Source organism: Manis pentadactyla, chromosome 14 (genome assembly GCF_030020395.1).
Source record: "Manis pentadactyla isolate mManPen7 chromosome 14, mManPen7.hap1, whole genome shotgun sequence".
In the NCBI taxonomy this organism is placed as follows: domain Eukaryota; kingdom Metazoa; phylum Chordata; class Mammalia; order Pholidota; family Manidae; genus Manis; species Manis pentadactyla.
Genome location: NC_080032.1, coordinates 2,090,026 through 2,109,482, shown reverse-complemented (window position 1 = coordinate 2,109,482; position 19,457 = coordinate 2,090,026). Strand labels below are relative to the sequence as shown.

General features: G+C 44.0%; 1 protein-coding gene across 5 annotated transcripts in view; it reads left to right on the top strand.

The window, feature by feature from the left end:
* The window catches only part of LOC130680782 (zinc finger protein 337-like), a 30,468-nt gene extending 15,272 nt beyond the window's left edge, over positions 1 to 15,196 (top strand). The window contains exons 4-6 of one of the 5 annotated variants that reach the window (XM_057492126.1): positions 74 to 172; positions 9,963 to 13,219; positions 14,951 to 15,196. In XM_057492126.1, coding sequence (XP_057348109.1) covers positions 74 to 172; positions 9,963 to 12,658 — 2,795 coding nt within the window. In that variant the 3' untranslated portion in view covers positions 12,659 to 13,219; positions 14,951 to 15,196. Of the gene's footprint in view, positions 1 to 73; positions 173 to 9,959; positions 13,343 to 14,950 lie in introns of those variants that run through there. The other 4 variants (XM_057492123.1, XM_057492127.1, XM_057492125.1 and 1 more) reach the window with 4 other exon arrangements.
* Positions 15,197 to 19,457: the final 4,261 nt, after the last annotated feature.

The window sequence follows — 19,457 nt, the reverse complement described above, 5'->3', positions numbered from 1 at the left end:
AGTCTGGCACTAGCAAATAGCGTCCAGTCCCCTGCCTTTAACCAAGACTGACCTGTTCCTTTTTCCCGCTAAGCAGGAATTCCCTGTTCTAAACCAGACCTCATCACGTGGCTGGAGCGAGGGGAAGAGCCCTGGAGGGAAGAGAGTAGACACCGGCCAGGCCCCCGTCCAGGTGAGGGGAGCCTCCGGGTGGACACTGGCCTTCGGCCTTGCAGGGCGGGGGCGGCTGCTCAGAGGCCCTGGCAGGAAGCTGTCCTCACGCACCGTGGCTCCTGAGGCTGCCTGGCCCTGCCTGCCTCCCACAGCATCATCTTGGATGAGTGAGTGGGTGTCCTGGGTGCCCTGACACCTTCTGACTGCAGGAAGCCCACTATCTCCCCAGTAGGCTTTCCCACTGTGGCCTTGCTGACCGGCCTCGGTGAGGCAGCAGTGGTGTGTCTTCTCTTTCTTACTGTACTGCAGGGCCCCGTGTGTCCCATCTTCCACCTCTTCTTGCCACCGTTGTCTCCGGGGCCACTTCTCCTTCCTTTCCCCTCTTGTGCCCCAGAGGCACTGCCTTTGGGTGGCTGCTGTCTGGAGTGGGTGCCACGGGGACTGCTTGTCACGGTTCTTTCTTTCACCTGTCGCCTGGCCTTGCTGTCTTGCAGCAATGGGGGTTCCCCTTTGGGACCCCTGTTCCCATCTCCTGTGTGCCCAGTACTTTCTGGGCCTCCCTCCCCAGGCCCTTGTGGTGGGATCACGGGAGATTCTACTGAGAGCTGATGCCCCTTCCTTGGCTGTGGAAAAGTGTAAATTTGTGGGGTGTCTTCTGGTCTTGCTGAAGGTGTTGGTTTAGGCTTCATCTGTCCTTACTGGTCCCTAGGCCCTTCTTTGGGAGCGTGGTAGCCGACTCATATTGAGGTGGCTGCCGTTACCATGTGCTTGGAAGTCTTGTGTCCTGCTGTAGGAATCCTTGCTGTGCCTCGGCCGTGAACACATCCTGTAGATTGTTGTCACTTCTCTTCTCATATGTCTTTAAGAGTTTGTTTGGCATGAGTCGGTCAGTTTGTACTGTCCGTCCAGTATTTGAGAGACGAATTTTAAGTCTTCTATTGCATGACAGCTATTGTATTTCTCCCCAATGCATCAGTCTGTCCGTTTGTGCTCACGGTCAGTTTGTTAGTGCCACGTTCTTTGTGTACAGGCGCCCTGACTTGAAATCGCCCTGATCTGATGAGCTCTGTGGGCCTGTCTCCCAGCTGCACTCTCTTGGGGGCAGTCCTGCCTTCTCCCACTCTCACCCTCTTCTCCCACAGCTCAATTATTTTGAAGGAAGTCTTGGTCTTCCTATCCTTTCATCTCCAGAATCTAGTTACACTTACTCTATTCTGATCTTAATAGTACAGTTCATTAGATTGCTTTTTGATAGCATTAATTATTTAACATGTTTTTGTACTGTGTGTCTGTTATTTATTTTTATTTTTTGTTAAGATATCAATTGATAGACACTCCTATGAAGGTTTCACAAGAATGACAATGTGTTTACAACATTCACCCTTATTATCGATTTCCCCCGAACACCCCATTGCAGTCACTGTCCATCAGTGTACTAAGAAGCCAGAGTTCCTTCTGGTCTCTGCACTGGACTGCCTTCCCCGTGACCCCACACACAGTGTGTTCACTAATCATCATGCTGCACAATCCACTTCTCCATCCCTCCCTACCTGCCCTCCCCCACCCCTCCCCTTTGGTATCCATTAGTCCCATCTTAGCATCTGTGAGTCTATTTTGTTCCTTAAGTTTTGCTTTGTTGTTATACTCCACAAATGAGGGAGACCATTTGGTATTTTCCTTTCCCTGCCTGTTATTTCACTGAGCATAATACTCTCCAGCTCCATCCATGTGGTTGCAAATGGTAGGATTCCTTTCTTTCCTATGGCTGAGTAGTATTCCATTCTGTATACATACCACATCTTTATCCATTCGTCTGCTGATGGACACTAGGTTGCTTCCATATCTTGCCTATTCTACGTAGTGCTGCGATAAACATAGGGGTGCACATGTCTTTTTGAATGTGAGAGGTTGTTTTCTTGGCGTACATTCCTAGGAATGGAATTCCTGAGTCACATGGTATTTCTATTTTTAGTTTTTTGAGGAACCTCCATACTGCTTTCCACAATAGTTGAACTAGTTTATATTCCCTCTAGCAGTGTAGGAGGGTTCCCCTTTCTTTCTCCGCATCCTCGCCAGTGTTTGTTGTTCATTGTCTTTTCTGTGGTGGCCATCCTTACTGATGTGAGGTGATATCTCATTGTGGTTTCAATTTGCATTTCTCTGATGATTAGCGATGTGGAGCATCTTTTGATTTGTCTGTTTGCCATCTTAATTTCTTCTTTACAGAACTGTCATTCAGCTCCTCTGCCCATTTTTTAATTGAATTATTTTCTTTTTGTTTGTTGAGGTGTGTGAGTTCTGTCTATATTTTGGATGTCAGTCCTTTATCGGATCTGTCATTTATGACTATATTGTCCCATACTGTTGGATTCCTGTTTATTCTGCTGATGGTGTCCTTTGCTGTACAAGGTTTTTAGCTTGATGGGGTCCCATTTGTTCATTTTTCCTTTGGTTTCCGTTGCCCGAGGAGATGCATTCAAGGAAAAGTTGCTCATGTTTATATTCAGGAGATTTTTGCCTGCATCTTTTTCTAATAGTTTAATGGTTTCATGACTTAGATTCAGATGTTTGATACATTTTGAGTTTCGTTTTGTGTACAGGGTTAGAAAATAATCCATTTTCATTCTCTTGCATGTAGCTGTCCAGTGTTACCAATACTAGTTGTTCAAGAGGCTTTCATTTCCCTACTGTATATCCATTGCTACTTTATCATATTTTAATTGACCATATGTCCTTGGGGTTATATCTAGTCTCGCTAGTCTGTTCCATTGTTCTATGTGTCTGTTGTTGTGCCAGTATCATATTGTCTTGATTACTGTGGCTTTGTAGTAGAGGTTGAAGTTGGGGAGTGTCATCCCCCGAGCTTTTTTCTTCCTTCTCAGGATTGCTTTGGCTATTCTGGGTCTTTTGTGGTTCCATTTGAATTTTAGATTTATTTGGTCTAGTTCATTGAAGAATGCTGTTGGTATTTTGAGAGGGATTGCATTGAATCTGGAGATTACTTTAGGCAGCATGGCCATTTTGACAATGTTAATTCTTCCTATCTGTGAGCAGAGGATGTATTTCCATTTATTGGTATCTTCCTTAATTTCTCTCATGAATGTTTTGTAGTCTGCAGGGTAAAGGTCTTTCACTTCCTTAATTAGGTTCATTCCCAGGCATTTTATTCTTTTTGAATGCAATTGTGAATGGAATTGTTTTCCTGATTTCTCTTTCTGCTGGTTCATCATTAGTGTATAGGAGTGCAACAGATTTCTGTGTAATAATTTTGTATCCTGCTACTTTGCTGAATTCAGATATTAGATCTAGTAGTTTTGGAGTGCATTCTTTAGGGAATTTTATGTACAATATCATATCGACTGGAAACATGGACAGTTTAACTTCTTCCTTCCAATCTGGGTGCCTTTTATTTCTTTGTGTTTTCTGAATGCCATGTCTAGGACCTCCGGTACTCTGTTGAACAGGAGTGGGGAGTGTTGGCATTCTTGTCTTGGTCCCGATCTTAAAGGGAAAGCTTTCATCTTCCCTCTTTTAAGTATGATGTTGGCTGTGGGTTTCTCACATATGACCTGTGTTATGTTGAGGTACTAGCCCTGTATACCCACTTTGTTGAGAGTTTATATCATGAATAGATGTTGAATTTTGTCAAATGCTTTTTCAGTGTCCATAGAGATGATCATGTGGTTTTTGTCCTTCTGTTTCTTGATGTGGTGAATGATGTTGATGGATGTTTCGAATGTTGTACCATCCTTGCATCCCTGGAATAAATCCTACTTGATCATGATGGATGATCTTTTTTATGTATTTTTGAATATAATTTACTAATATTTTGTTGAGTATTTTTGCTTCTGTGTTCATCAGGGGTAGTGGTGTGTAATTGTCTTTTTTTGTGCTGTCTTTGCCTGGTTAAATTGTTAGTGTGATGCCGGCCTCATAGAGTGACTTTGTGAGTATTTCCTCCTCCTCTACTCTTTGGAAAAGTTTAAGGAGGATGAGTATTAGGTCTTCACAAATGTTGGATAAAACTCAGCAGTGAAACCATCTGTTCCAGGGATTTTGTTCTTACGTAGTTTTTCGATTACCAATTCAATTTCCTTGCTAGTAATTGGTCTATTCTGATTTTCTGTTTCTTTCTGGGTCAACCTTGGAAGGTTGTGTTTTTCTTGAAAGTTTCTTCTGGGTTATCCACTTTGTCAACATATAATTTTTCATAGTATTTTCTTATAATTCTTTGTATTTCTGTGGTGTCTGTAGTGATTTTTCCTTTCTCATTTCTGTTCCTGTGTATATGTGTAGACTCTTTTTTTCTCGGTAAGTCTATCTAGGGGTTGATCTGTTTTGTTTATTTTCTTGAAGAACCAGCTCCTGCTTTCACTGACTCTATTGTTTTATTCTTCTTGATTTTATTTATTTCTGCTCCAATCTTTATTATGTCCCTCCTTCTACTGACTTTTGGCCTCATTTGTTCTTCTTTTCCTAGTTTCATAAATTGTGAGTTTAGACTGTTCATATTGGATTGTTTTCTTCCCTGATGTAGGCCTGTATTGAACTATACTTCCCTCTTAGCATGGCCTTCACTGCACCGCACAAATTTTGTGGTGTTGAATCATTGTTGTCATTTGTCTACATATATTGCTTGATCTCTTTTTATTTCCTCATTGTTCCATTGATTTTCTTTTGGAGCATGTTATTAAGCCACCTTTGTAATTTCTTTGTGTAATTTATTTGTAGTTTCAAGGCTTTGTGGTGTGAGAAGCTGGTTGGTAGAATTTCAATGTTTTTGAATTTAGTGAGGCTCTTTTTATGGCCTACTGTATGTATTCTTGATAATGATCTGTGTGCACTTGAGAAGAATATGTATTCTGCTGCTTTTGGGTGTAGAGTTCTGTAGATGTCTGTTAGGTCCATGTGTTCTAAAATGTTGTTCAGTGTCTGTGTCTCTTATTTTCTGTCTGGTTGATCAGTCCTTTGGAGTGAGTGGTGTGTTGAAGTCTCCTAAAATGAATGCATTGCATTCTGTTTCCCCCTTTAATTCTGTTAGTATTTGTTTCACATATGTAGGTTCTCATCTGTTGGGGGCAGCATAGATATTTATAACGGTTATATCCTCTTGTTGGATTGACACCTTTATCATTATGTAATGTCTTTCTTTGTCTCCTGTTACTTTCTTTCTTTTGAAGAATATTTTGTCTGATACAAGTAGTGCAAGTCCTGCGATTTTCTCCCTATTAGTTCCATGAAGTAACTTTTTCCATCCCTTTACTTTCAGTGTGTGTATGTCTTTGGGTTTGAAGTGAGTCTCTCATAGGCAGCACATAGATGGGCCTTGTTTCTTTTATCTATTCAGTGACTCTATATCTTTTGATTGCTTCATGCAGACCATTCCCATTTAGGGTGATTATCGGTGGGTATGTACTTATTGCCAATATGTGCTTTAAACCTGTGGTTACCAAAAATTCAAGGGTAATAACCCTACCATCTCACTGAGTCTAATTTAACTCAGTTAGTATGCTATAACAAACACAACCTATACGTTCTTTTTCTTCCTCCTTTCTCTTCCACCTCCATTCTTTGTATGTTAGGTATCATACTCGGTATTCTTTGTCTACTCCTTGATTGAGTTTGCAGCTAGTTGGTTTGATTTTGCGCCTGCTTAGTAATTAATTGTTCTGCTTTCTTTCTTGTGGTTTTATTCCCTCTGGTGACAGGTATTTAGCCTTTGGAATACTTCCATCTATAGCAGTCCCTCCAAAATGCAGTGTAGAGGTAGTCTGTGGAAGGTAAATTCTGTCAGCTTTTGCATATCTGAAAATGTTTAATCCCTCCTTCAAATTTAAATTTTAGCCTTGCTGGGTAGAGTATTCTTGGTTGAAGTCCCTTGTGCTTCATTGCATTAAATATATCAATGCCACCCTCTTCTGGCCTGTAATGTTTCTGTTGAGAAATCTGATGCTAGCCTGATGGGTTTTCCTTTTATGTGATCTTTTTTCTCTCTCTAGGTACTTTTGAAAGTCTGCCTTATCCTTGATCTTTGCCATTTTAATTATCATATGTCTTGGTGCTGTCTTCCTTGGGTCTCTTGTGTTAGGGTATCTGTGCATCTCCATGGCCTGAGAGAGTATCTCCTTCCACAGATTGAAGTTGTGAGCAATAACCTCCTCAAAGACACTTCCCATCTCTTTTTCTCTGTTTCCTTCTGCTGGTACCCTTATAATACAAATATTGTTCCATTTATATTGGCCACACAGTTCTCTGAAAATTCTTTCATTCCTGTACTTCACTTTTTCTCTCTGTTCCTCAGGTTTCTTATATTCCTTTTCTCTAGTTTCTATTCCATTCACTGTTTCTTCTCCTACATGTAATCTGCTTTTAAGTCCCTGCATTTTATATTTCATTTCAGATATGGAATTTCTTAATGATTAAATCTCCATCCTAAATTCATTCGTGACTTCTTGAATATTTTTCTGTACCTCTTTGAGCATGTATTTGATTTTTATTTGAAATTTCATTCAGGAAGATTGCTGAGTTCAGTTTCTCTTGGGCTGTTATCTGGTGTTTGTGAGATTTTTGTTTGAACCATGTTCCTTTGGCATTTCATATTTGTATGTGGCACTGTGTAGTGCCCAGAAGCTCTAGTCTCTGGTTCTGCTCATCCCCTGAAGTGATGTTGGGGGTGTCAGGTTAGCGGCGCTAGTGCCTAGGGGGAGGAAAGAGCTATTACCTGCTTACCAGCTGCAGTGCCTGTCTCCACTGTCAAAACCAGTGGACAGAGCACACAGTTGTAGTCCTCTTGCTTTGTGTAGCTGCTATAGGTGTGTCTTTCCTTTGCCTGCTGTGACACCAGGGCAGGTACTGCCAGTTTGTGAGTCTGTGCAAGCAGGCAAGGAGGAAGGCGCAGTAGGCTGCATAACACAGTGGTGCCCTCAGAGCTGAGTAGCCAGCCAGGGGAATGGAGCAACTGAATCTTCCGAAAGTTCCCAACCTGTTGGGCAGAGCGCACCCAGAGATTTTTGTCCACTATACTATCTCCCACGCAGCAAGGTCTGGGCAATCCCCACTCCTTCAGCAGCCCTCTTGCTGCTAGGAAGCCACTCGGACTGCCCACCTTTCCTTTGCCCCACAGCCGCCAAATGTGGATGCCTGTTTTCCAGAAACATCTGGAATCTCAGTCCCTTTGAGTATTCCTCTTGTCTTAGCTTTACGACCCCACTAATTTTCAGAGCAAAATGCAGTGTAGGTTTGTGCTCCCAAAGCAGATCTCCAGGGCTGCGTGTTTAGCAGCCTCAGGCTCCACCTGCTCCCTGCTCTGTTTCTCTTCCTCCCATGAGCTGGGTTCAGGGACGGGATTGAGTGCCGTTGGATCAGGGCTTTGGTACATCACCCTGTTTAGTGAGGTCTGCTCTGTTCCCAGGTGTATGCAGCCTGGCCCAGTCTTCTTTCCTTTTGCTCTTATTGGATTAGTTGTATTAAGTATATTTTCATATTATATGTGGTCTCTTGGAGGGATTCTCTGTCTCACTTCTTATGCTGCCATCTTTAATCTCTCCCCATATGTCTTTTAAGTCTACATCCCACAATACTTTGTGCCAAGGTTCTGAAATTTTTATTTGTTGTATTCAACACCTAGCATTTTGCTGTATATTCTTGGTGACATATTTCCCCATCTGTGCCTTCCTCTTTTGTCCAAGATCCCATTTTATGTGTGGTGATGTCAAAGGGAGTTTCACACACCATTTCCTCTAACTCATGAGCCTTAGTGCATGGAAGTCCATGTAACCAATAGTCAGATGTTTCCGTGCGGGTCTTTGTAGGTAGAGTCCAAATACCATGACCTGTGCAGACCTGCAGTGACAGGCTGTGCGTTCTCACGTGCATGCATCTGGGTGCGCTGAGCCCTGCTCTTCCCCAGCCCATCTCCACAGGCCCCTTCCTAGTCCTTTCCCCACCTCTCCATCCCCCAAGGCCTCCACTGCTGTGGTTCTGACCAGTGGGCAGCACTTGGCCCTTGTTAGTGTTGACAAGAGCCCTTGCAGGGGCTTGAAGACAGCACAGTGGGCTCAGGAACCTGGGGTGTCCCAGGTGGTACAGAACTCAGGCTGCCAGCCCAGACACTCTTACTTCTCAGGATTCGTAGATGCAGGTTGCGCTGTATCCTCTGAATGGTCAGAAGCCACTGAGAGTAACTGGAAGCCCTCGGGTGACATCTAAATACTCAGAAAGTCACATGTTTGAGACGTGCCAGGTGATCACCTGGGACCGTCTGCACACCGATGGCCAAAAGCACCAGGAGTGCATTCAGTCAAAGTAGAGTTTCTCCTTTTACTGCAGATTTTCCTTCTGAACATGAATGTTTTGTTTCTTGTAGCCACAATAGCCAATGTAAATATGTCCTTTCTACAGGTGGTTTTTGTATTCATTTTGTGTGCGTATATATTATTTTCTCACATTGACACTTAATGGTGAGCAGCTTGCAGAATAAAATTCAAGTCTTCTGAAATATTTCCCACCTTTCTCAGCAAAGGAAACTCTTGTCAGTCTTCTTAATTGCTCACCTTTAAAACATCAAAGTATTTGCATGTGGTTATTCATAGAACATACTCATTCATGAATCGTCATTTGGCCTTTTATTCCATGCCAACCTCTGTTCTCAGCCTGGGAATACAGCACTGAAGGAGCCCATCCAATCCCCCCTCCCTCTCGCTTACCTGCAGTGGTGGTAGGCACAGGAACAGCACCCTAACCGCCTCTGTGATTTCAGGAAACAAGTGCTGTGAAGGCACTGCTCCCAGAGAAGCACGTGGAGGTGGCGTTGGGACAGTGGGCTGGGAGTGGGTGACGTGGTCACACAGGACGGACAGCAGAGGCCTCTCTGACCACGTCACCTTTGAGCAGGACCCAGACCAAGAAAACCACGAAGCCAAGCAGATTTATATGTGTGTATTTGGTGTTCCTTCTACCCAGTCAGGAAGGAGCTTTGTCCAAAGAACAGAAAAACCTCCGTCAGTGTCGGCTGGAGTGGGGGACTCAAACGTGGAAGAAACTGAGTTTCGAGCAGGAAGGGTACAGGGCCCAGCAATCCGTGCAAAGATGTGGTCCATGTGTTGGGGAGCCTCTCGTGTGTTTACACCATAGGTGACATCTGATACAGTTTTTGCTGAGGTGTCATTGACGTACGACATCCCATTATTTTCAGGTGTGATTCATTTCAGTCCACAGTGACTGGTTATTTTTATGCTTTAGAAAATGATCCCCATGCTGATACTAGTTGCCATGTATGACCTCACAAATTAATTACATCATCTTCCCTGTGCTGTACACTACTTCCCGTGACTTAGTTATGTTCAGCTGGAAGTTTGCTCAGCTTCATCCCCTCACCCTGTTTTGCCTGCGCCCAGCCCCGCCCCCACCCTTGGTGTCCTTCAGATTCCTTGCCTGTCCGTCTGTTTCTGTTTCTGTTTCTCAGATCCCACATACAGGTGCTGTCGTGCGGGATTTGTCTGTCTTCCGTGACTCAGCATGGTGACCTCGGGGCCATCCGTGTTGTCACACACAGGAAGATCTCCCTCCTGAGGCTCAGTAGCATTTGTAACTTAGATGATGCTCTACCTGAAGTTAGATAACAGACTGAAGAAAATCCTTCGCTAGTGTGTACATTCCTCTCTCCACGAGAAGATAGCAGCTTCCAACTAGATGGAAGAGCAGGGCCTGGGAGGGGAACCCTCATGGGAGGTGGTGGCAGTTGTCTTGTGTGGTGGCGCAGGCTGCCTCGCCTGTGACCATCCTGATGGGGCACTTTTTCTCTTTAGCAGAAGCAAAGCCAGAAATGCATCTCTGTCCCTGCTGCCCACTGACCTCCGCTCACCACATCCTCTTGAGGCACACGATTCACGACCATTCTGCTCAGATGTCTGCAGGTGTTTGTGTAACAAATTACCCACAGCTGAGGAATCCTGGGCTGAAGCACCAGGAACAAGAGCAGGAAGAACTCTCTCATCAGAGTGACCAGAGTGATAGGGGAGCAGGTCAAGAGAGAGAAGAAAACTCCCAGACCTTGTTGAGGAGGGGGAGTCAGATGTCTGGGATAACTTCCAGCCCACACCCCACCCAGGCAGTAAGTCTGGGGCAAAGGAACTCAGTGGTGGAAATAGAGGGTAGCCAAGCCCAGAGGGGAAATCCTAAAGAAACAGCTAAAGTTTTGAAAGGAATAGAAAATTCAGGATGGGAAGCGTTCAGATGTGCAGAGTGTGGGCAACGTTTTAGCCAGAAGACAGAGCTGCTTGATCACAGAAAAGCACATCATGGACAGAATCTTCTAACATGCAGGGAGAGTGGACAGGACTTTACTGATGAGTCAGCTCTCTTCTTGCACCTGAAGATGCACCCAGGAGAGATTCCATATATGTGCAGGGAGGGTGGGCCAGACTTCAGCAGTAAGTCAAACCTCATAACATACCAGAGGACACACTCTGGGGAGAAGCCTTTTGTGTGCAAGGAGTGTGGGAAAGGCTTTACCGTGAAATCAGCTTTGATCTCCCACCAGCAGACACACTCAGGGCAGAAGCCTTTTGTGTGCAATGAGTGTGGGAAAGGCTTTACTCATAAATCAAACCTGATGTGCCACCAGAGGACTCACTCAGGGGAGAAGCCTTTTGTGTGCAATGAGTGTGGCAAACGCTATTCCCATAAAAAACACCTGACCCGCCACCAGTATAAACACTCAGGGGAGAAGCCTTTTGTGTGCAAGGAGTGTGGGAAAGGCTTTACCCAAAAATCAAGCCTAGTCGCCCACCAGTGGTTACACTCAGGGGAGAAGCCTTTTGTGTGCAATGAGTGTGGGAAAGGCTTTACTCATAAATCAAACCTGATGCGCCACCAGAGGACTCACTCAGGGGAGAAGCCTTTTGTGTGCCAGGAGTGTGGGAAACGCTTTATTTGTAGATCAACCCTTTTGTACCACCAGAAGGCTCATCACTCAGGGGAGAAGCGTTTTGTGTGCCAGGAGTGTGGGAAAGGCTTTATGTGTAGATCAATCCTTATGTACCACCAGAAGACTCACTCAGGGGAGAAGCCTTTTGTGTGTAAGGAGTGTGGGAAGGGCTTTATCCATGAATCAGACCTGATGTACCACCAGAGGACACACTCGGGGGAGAAGCCTTTTGTGTGCAAGGAGTGTGGGAAAGGCTTTATCCGTAAATCAACCCTGAAGCACCACCACAGGACTCACTCAGGGGAAAAGCCCTTTGTGTGCCAGGAATGTGGGAAAGGCTTTATCTATAAATCAATCCTGATGGAGCACCAGAGGATTCACTCAGGGGAGAAGGCTTTTGTGTGCACAGAGTGTGGGAAAGGCTTTATCCATAAATCAAACCTGATGAACCACCGGAGGACTCACTCTGGGGAGAAGCCTTTTGTGTGCGAGGAGTGTGGGAAAGGATTTTTCCGAAAATCAGACCTCATAAGCCATTTTAGTACACACTCAGGGGAGAAGCCTTTTGTGTGTAAGACGTGTGGGCATGCCTGTAACCGAAAATTAGGCCTGATCTCCCATGAGAGGACACACTCAGGAGAGAAACCTTTTGTGTGCAAAGAGTGTGGGCAAGGCTTTACCCATAAATCATCCCTGTACTCCCACCAGCGTACACATTCAGGAGAGAAGCCATTTGTGTGCAGGTATTGTGGGCAGAGTTTCAAGTGGAAGCGCAGTCTCGTAAACCATGAGAATAAACACTTGGGGGTGAAGCCTTTTGTGTGCAGGTACTGTGGGCGAAATTTCAGCATGAAGCCATATCTCCTACGTCATCTGAAGACACACTCAGGGGAGAAGCCTTTTGTTTGCAAGGAGTGTGGAGAAGCCTTTACCCGAAAAAGATCCCTTATCGCCCACCAGTGGAGACACTCGGGAAAGAAGCCATTTCTGTGCAAGCACTGTGGGAAAGGCTTTGCCCACGAATCATCCCTGACAACCCACGAGTGGAAACACTCGGGGGAGAAGCCTTTTGTGTGCAAGGAGTGTGGGAAAGGCTTTCTCCACAAATCATCTCTTGCATACCACCTGAGGAGACACTTGGGGGAAAAGCCTTTTTTTGAGTGCAGGGAATGTGGGAAAGCCTTTCTCCACAAATCATCTCTTACCTACCACCTGAGGGGACACTTGGGGGAGAAGGCTTTTGTGTGCAACGAGTGTGGGAAAGGCTTTCTCCACAAATCATCTCTTACCTACCACCTGAAGGGACACTCCGGGGAGAAGCCTTTTGTGTGCAACGAGTGTGGGAAAGGCTTTCTCCACAAATCATCTCTTACCTACCACCTGAGGAGACACTCGGGGGAGAAGCCTTTTGTGTGCAAAGAGTGTGGGAAACGCTTTCTCCAGAGATCATCTCTAACCTCCCACCTGAGGAGACACACGGGGGAGAAGCCTTTTGTGTGCAAAGAGTGTGGGAAAGGCTTACTCCACAAATCATCTCTTACCTACCACCTGAGGACCCACTCGGGAGGAGCCTTTTGAGTGCAGGGAGTGTGGTGTAGGTTTTATCCACAAGGAAACCCTCATCTACCACCAGCGGAAACCCTCAGGGGAGAAACCTTTTGTGTGTAGTCATTGTGGGCGAGGTTTTCAGAGTAAGTCTAATCTCCAGAGACATCAGAAGGTACACTCAGGGGAGAAGCCTTTTGTATGAAGGGAGTGTGGCCAAGTCCCCAGTGCACACATGGAGGAAAGGGCCAGTGTGTGGTGCATGGAGAGGAACGTGAGCCATAATCACACGTGTGGGTGTCAGAGGTTCCATTCAGCAGGAAAGCACTTGTGTGCAGCGTGTGGCCAAAGCATTAGTTGATGGCTGACCGTCCGCACCTCAGGGTCTGCCTATGGTGGTCAGCCGTTCCCATCCAGTAACTGCTGCTTTGCAAAGCTACAGCTGAGCCCGTGACCCCGCTCGCAGATGCATCATGCAGGCCGAGGGGATCCGCAGGGCTACCGAGACGTGAACTTGGAGATGCTCCCCATCCATGAAAATTAAGTCTCTGTGGTTCTGGTTATTTAAGGCAGATTCTGACACAAAGTGTCCAGGTTTTGGAGATGGCTGGTAATTACAGGTATGCTTTGGTTAGGTAACTATATTCCTATTATGTTAATGTGTGTGCACAATTTAATTAGTCGTTTAAAACCTATCCATGCTGAAGTTACTCTACAAGAAGATATGTCAAAGAAATAATCTTCCCAGGTTTTCTTCTGCCTGCTACTTCTGTAGCTTTTCTTCTTCCTACCTAATCACAACCTTTAAATAGAACTCGTGCCACATGTCGAATTTACCGAGTATCATAATTCTTCCAAGTGGTAAAGACACCTCAAGACAAATGCTGGGCATAGAAGCCACAGGGCATAAATATGCAAAGAAGTAAAAAGCTAACCTTTTCAAACGATAAGGCTTCTCTCTCACTTACCAACTTAACATTTCCCTGTATGGCCCCGGAAGATGACTGGTTAGCCAGAGACGGGTAAGATTCCTCAAGGGAGGAACAACCTAAGACAGGCACAGTCGCAGGGGGCCATCTGGTGAGAAAATGGGGATCAGCAGAGGTGAGGCTTAGAACCTCCCCCCTCATGTTCTGAGAGAAATCTTCTGCATACATGGATGTTTATTGCCCTCGTCTAGCGCGGATTAACACATGTCTACAGGCACACACCTGATCATCTACATTTGCTCTCTTACAACACTAAACTCTGTTTTCTACCTTTATCTCGTATCTACCTACCACTTCAGCATTTTATTAAAAATAACAATAACAAAGAGAGAAATGTGGTGTCCACATATAAATCAAGTAAAAAAATCAAATGAGTATTCATATTTGAGCTGACTGTTTATACTTCATAATGCATGAGCAAAACTGAAAGCTTCTGTGATGACTGCCCTTTTACTGTTCACCATGTAACTTATTCACTATGTAAGAATTTGTTCTCCATGAAAGAACTTGTTCGTTATGCTTCAGAAGATTGGAGACTGATGAAAATTAGGCTTGGGGTGGATTAATGATTGTGCATTGAGCATTGACTCCCCTATACAGAATTTTATTGTTGTTAACAACCATTTGATCAATAAATATGAGAGATGCCCTAACAACAACAACCAAGTAAAAGTACACACTTCCAATTGTAAAATAAATAAGCAACCGGGATGTAATGTATAGCATAAGGAATATAGTCAAAATATTGTAACAACTTGGTATGGTGATAGCTGGTACTTAGAATTATCATGTATATAAATGTTGAATCACTGTGTTGTACACCTGAAACTAATGTAATGTAATACTGTGTGTCAACTACCCTTCAATAAAAAATAATTATCTAAAAAAAAAAAAAAAAAAAGAATTTGTACTCCATGTAAGAATTTGTTCGTTATGCATCAGAAGATTGGAGACTGACGAAAATTGGGCTTGGGGTGGATTAATGATTGTGCATTGAGTATTGACCCCCCTATACAGAGATTTGTTGTGGTTAACAACTATTTGATCAATAAATATGAGAGATGCCCTCACTATATCTATCTATCTATCTATATATATATATATATATACATATATACATATAAACACACTTCAAATTGTAAAATAAATAAGTAACCGGGATGTAATGTATAGCATAAGGAATATAGTCAAAATATTGTAACAACTTGGTATGGTGATACCTGGTACCTAGAAATATCATGTATATAAATGTTGAGTCGCTGTGTTGTACACCTGAAACTAATGTAATGCAATGCTGTTGTCAACTACCCTTCAATTAAAAAAAAAAAATGTCCAGGTTTGAGAAGCAGACAGCAGGGAAGGGGAGGGAGTTACCCGGGATCCTGGGGAAATGTCTCTCCGGCAGACTGGGTCTTGTGACTGACTGAGCTTCCCGTGGGCAGCTCTGAGCCGGTGATGACAGCCCAGGGATAAGGGCGGGGCTGTTGCTGACACACCCTCCCTGAGGTTACCCAGCAGCCCATGACACTTCCACCAAACGCTCCTGTTGCGTCCCCTCTCCCAGCCGGCCTCACCTCCTCCCCATGTTCTCAGGCACTCTCTCTCCAGATAAAAGCCTTGTTTTATTCAGTGTCATCTCAATATCTTCTTTGCAGAGAGCCAACGCACAAGTGGTTCCCAGAGCAGCCTGACAACATGGGTGGTAAATAGGGACTTGGGATTTGGCTTCCTGCATGGCTGGCAGAAGAGCAGGTTGGCATGTGGGCACAGGTAGGTGCTCAACTTGTTTCCGAAGCCGTCCCCTGGGGAATGCCCACGTGGAGGCATAGCTGTGATGGGTGTGATGACTTGGGCACTTGAATGTATAGATGAGGAACTAATGAGTCACTGCTCCCTGCTGCCCTCCATAAACACTGCAGAAGGACACTGGGATGCAGAAGGCTGTTCATGTGCAACACGGAGTCAGTGACTGGGGGTTAACTGTGTTCCCTACACTAAGGGGTGCCCCGAGAGCTAACATTATTCTGGTGTTTCTGGGAGGCTGTCCCTGGGAGGAGTATTTGGCTCAGTAAACTGAGGAGATTGTCCTCAGCTTTGTGGGCATCATCATTGGCCCAAATGGAACAAAAAGGTGAAGTGTGAAATTTTCTTCTGGAGTTGCAACTTCCACCCTGTCCTGCCTTCAGACATCTGCGCCCTCGGTGCTCAGGTCCACCAGAGAGCTTCACGTGGGCCTTCTGATCTCCGGGACTCATGCCATCGGCTCCCCTAGGTCTCAGGCTTTCAGACCCCGCTTCCAGATGGCGGGTGGTGGGACTTCCTGGGGTTCATATTTGCATGAGCCAGTTAGTGTATCTGCGTGTGTATAGATCTCATTGCTTCTTAGGGGTGACGGGCATTGTAAAGGGAAAGGAGGGAGTGAGGGAGCACAGGGTCTTGGCAAGAGTTGGAAAAGTGAAAATATTCAAAGTGCAGGACAGTGGGCTGTACTCAGGTCAGCTGCTTAGTGCAGTTAGGATTCCATCCCCACAGAAACCAGGAAAACCCCGTCCTCCTTGGTCAGACGTCAGCGGAACGGGCCTGTGTCCTTCAGAAGGAGCTCAGTGGTGTGACCCATATTCATGTCTACGCCCTCCTTAGAAAATGCTCTCAGGAAGGATGAGGGGCCTTTGGGGCCTGACCTGCATGCACCAGGCCTTGCACACTACGCCCCTGCCATCTGCCTCCCAGCTGGGAGATATAAACAGTTAAGACAATGCCCGGTGGCCATTTTGGGAGGAATCACCACAAATTCATGAGATTTACCTTCAGCGTGTTCACATTCTAAGAAAAACTCATGCTTCCAGCAGGGGAAAGATAAAAGAACCACTTTGAAATATGCCGTGGTGAGAAGTAACTATTCTGAAAAATGTCACACACGTACTGACCCACCTAACACGGTCCTGACCTTGAGACCTGCCTCAGCCTCTGACTGGGAGGAAGGGGAGTTGGCCTGCTCCTCCTCCCTCTCGCTCTCCTGTCACACACAGGAGTGGGGGGGCCACTAAGAGATGCTTCAGATCCCAAGTATACCTGAAAACATTGGGAAGAGCTCATTTCAACATGGACATAAAGTGCAGGCAACCAGCTTTTTTACTAGAAGCTAAAGAATGTGAACCATACCTCCTAAATGGTAAAGATTCACAGATTAGTTACAGGGACATGGTACACTGTACGGGAATTAGTCACAAGATTTAAGAACACTCTTCCCCAAACTTGACCACCAGATCAATACAGCCTGGTACAGTTGCAGTAAATTACAACCCAGAGACTCTATTTAAGAACAAGTTCTTATGGAAAAGCCCACCAGGGGAGACGGAGAGGACAGAAGCAGGCACCGACGCGTCTGACATGCAGCTACAACAAATACTAACAGCCCGACTGAGATAAGTATAAAACCGCACACTAAAGGCCTGGTTACTTCCAGTTCTGTCATACCTAACATCATTTTTTAAATTAACATTGATATACAATCTCATCCAGGTTTTACTTTAGCAGCACTGTTAACATAATATTTAGCATCCAGCAAAAAAATGGTAGGCTGGACCCCTCTAGAAATCACACTCCAACAAGAGAGGAATGAAATATTTAACAAATTGAAAGAAAAAGAAACTAACCTGGGATGCTGTATCCCATGATGCTCATTGAGAAGTGGACAACAAGGCCTTTCTCAGGCAAAAAAAAGGAAAATTTTGTCAGTAGGCCAGACTTGTAGGATGTGTTAAGTCTTTGTCAGTGAAAAAAATGTATATTTATATACATATATGAGAAATGTACATATATATGAATTTTCAATATAAGAATATCAGTTTTACATAAATGAGTGTTAATGTAAATGCAATTTCTCTTAATGGACATGCTGATTTGTTTTCAAAATAATAATAGCAATAATGTATAGCTTTTGAATAAGTAAAATGAATAAATGCAATGAGAATTGGGATTACACTGTCATAAGGTATCTAACCTGCCCATGAGATAGTATAACATTACTTTAGAGGACCTGTGTGAGTTGTTAATGTGCTTATAAAGTATTGGAAGCACTGCAAATTTTTAAAAATAAGTATTGATTTCTTAAAAGAACACATAATCGTGAAAAGTTCAGATCCACAGAAGGGAAAAGAATAGAAAATGCAGTGAATGCAAAACACATCTATGATAGATATTAGTCCAACTAACAATTCCTTTCAAGGTAAAGAAACATATTCTCTGTAGAATAATTTATATGTAAATACACACTGCAAGGTGAAATAAGTGGCAAAAGTTATATCATAGCTATCATAAACAGAAGCTGGAGAAGATACATAGACTTTAAAGGAAGCCAATTTCAGAACAAGAAAAATTATCCTTGACAAAGAGAGGCATTGCATAGTAATAAGGGGATCAACACTCCAAGAAGTTACCACAATCCTTAATTGCTGTGCACCTAACAGCCTCAAAATACCTGAAGCAAAACCTGATAGGACTGCAAAGAGAAACAGACATGCTTGTTGTAAGAGGTGGCCACTTAAGCAGCACTCTATCAGTAACTGAAATATGCAGAAAGCAGAAAACTAGGACAGATTTCAACTGAGTAGATAATCACTTATGATACGATTGTATCTGACATTTACAGAATATTTGATCCTGCAGCAGCAGAATACACAGTTTCTCATGCACATATGAAATGCTCACCAAGGTGGACACCATTCTGTGCAGTAAAACTCACCACAATATGTTTAAAGGAAGAGACATTGCTATGGGCTGAATTGTGTGTCCACCCAACCGAACCTCATATGTTGATGTCCTGACCCCCCAGTAACTCAGAATGTGACTGCATGTGGGGACGGGCTGTATAGGGAAGTAACCAAGTGTAAATGAAGTCAGTAGGTTGGGCCCTAACCCAATAGGATGCCGTCCTTTCAAACATGAGGAAGTATGACATAGGCACAGAGAGATCATGTGAAGGCAGCAGAACACAGCCACCCACAAGCCAAAGGGGCCTCAGAAGACATCAACCCTGCTGACACCTTAGTCCTGGAATTCTGGACTCCACAGCTGTGAGGAACTCAACTGGTGTTCAAGCCCCCAAGTCTGTGGTAATGAGTTATGGTGGCCCCAGGAGGCTAATGCCCGCATCATACAAGGTTCGCTGTGTGATCAGTCAAATGCAACTAGCAATCAATACCAGAAACACACATCAATATACCAAAATACTTGGAAAGTTAACAGTGCACGTCTACCTGACACATGGGTTGAAGAGAAGTCCTAGGGAAAAGTATTTTTTAAGTATTTTGTACATGAATGAAAACAGTTTGTTGCAATTTGTGTAATGCAGTGAAAGCATTGTAAAGAGAAATTTATACCAGTGATGCACACATAAGGATGGAAAAAAATAATTCTTTAATGTAACCATCTATCATATAAAGTTAAAAAGTAAGAGCAGTATAAACCCTAAGCAAGCAGAACAGGAATCAATGAACACTGGGCCAGAGATCAATGAAACTATAAATGGGAAACCAGTAGAGGAAGGATACCAAAAGCTGTTGCATTGATAAGACCAATGATATTGATGAACTATTAGGTTAATTAACAGAATTGACAAATTGCTGATATCAAAAATTAAAAGATGAACCAGCACTATTGATACCATGGTATGAAAATGATAATGAAAGAATATGTAGAACTCTATCCAGAAATCTGATAAATTAGGAGAAATGCATGAAGTGATTGAAAGCCCCAGTCTGTGGAGGCTCATACAAAAAGAAATAGGTCACATCAGTAGGATCATATCTAATAAAGAAATCGAATCAATAATAACCTCCCAA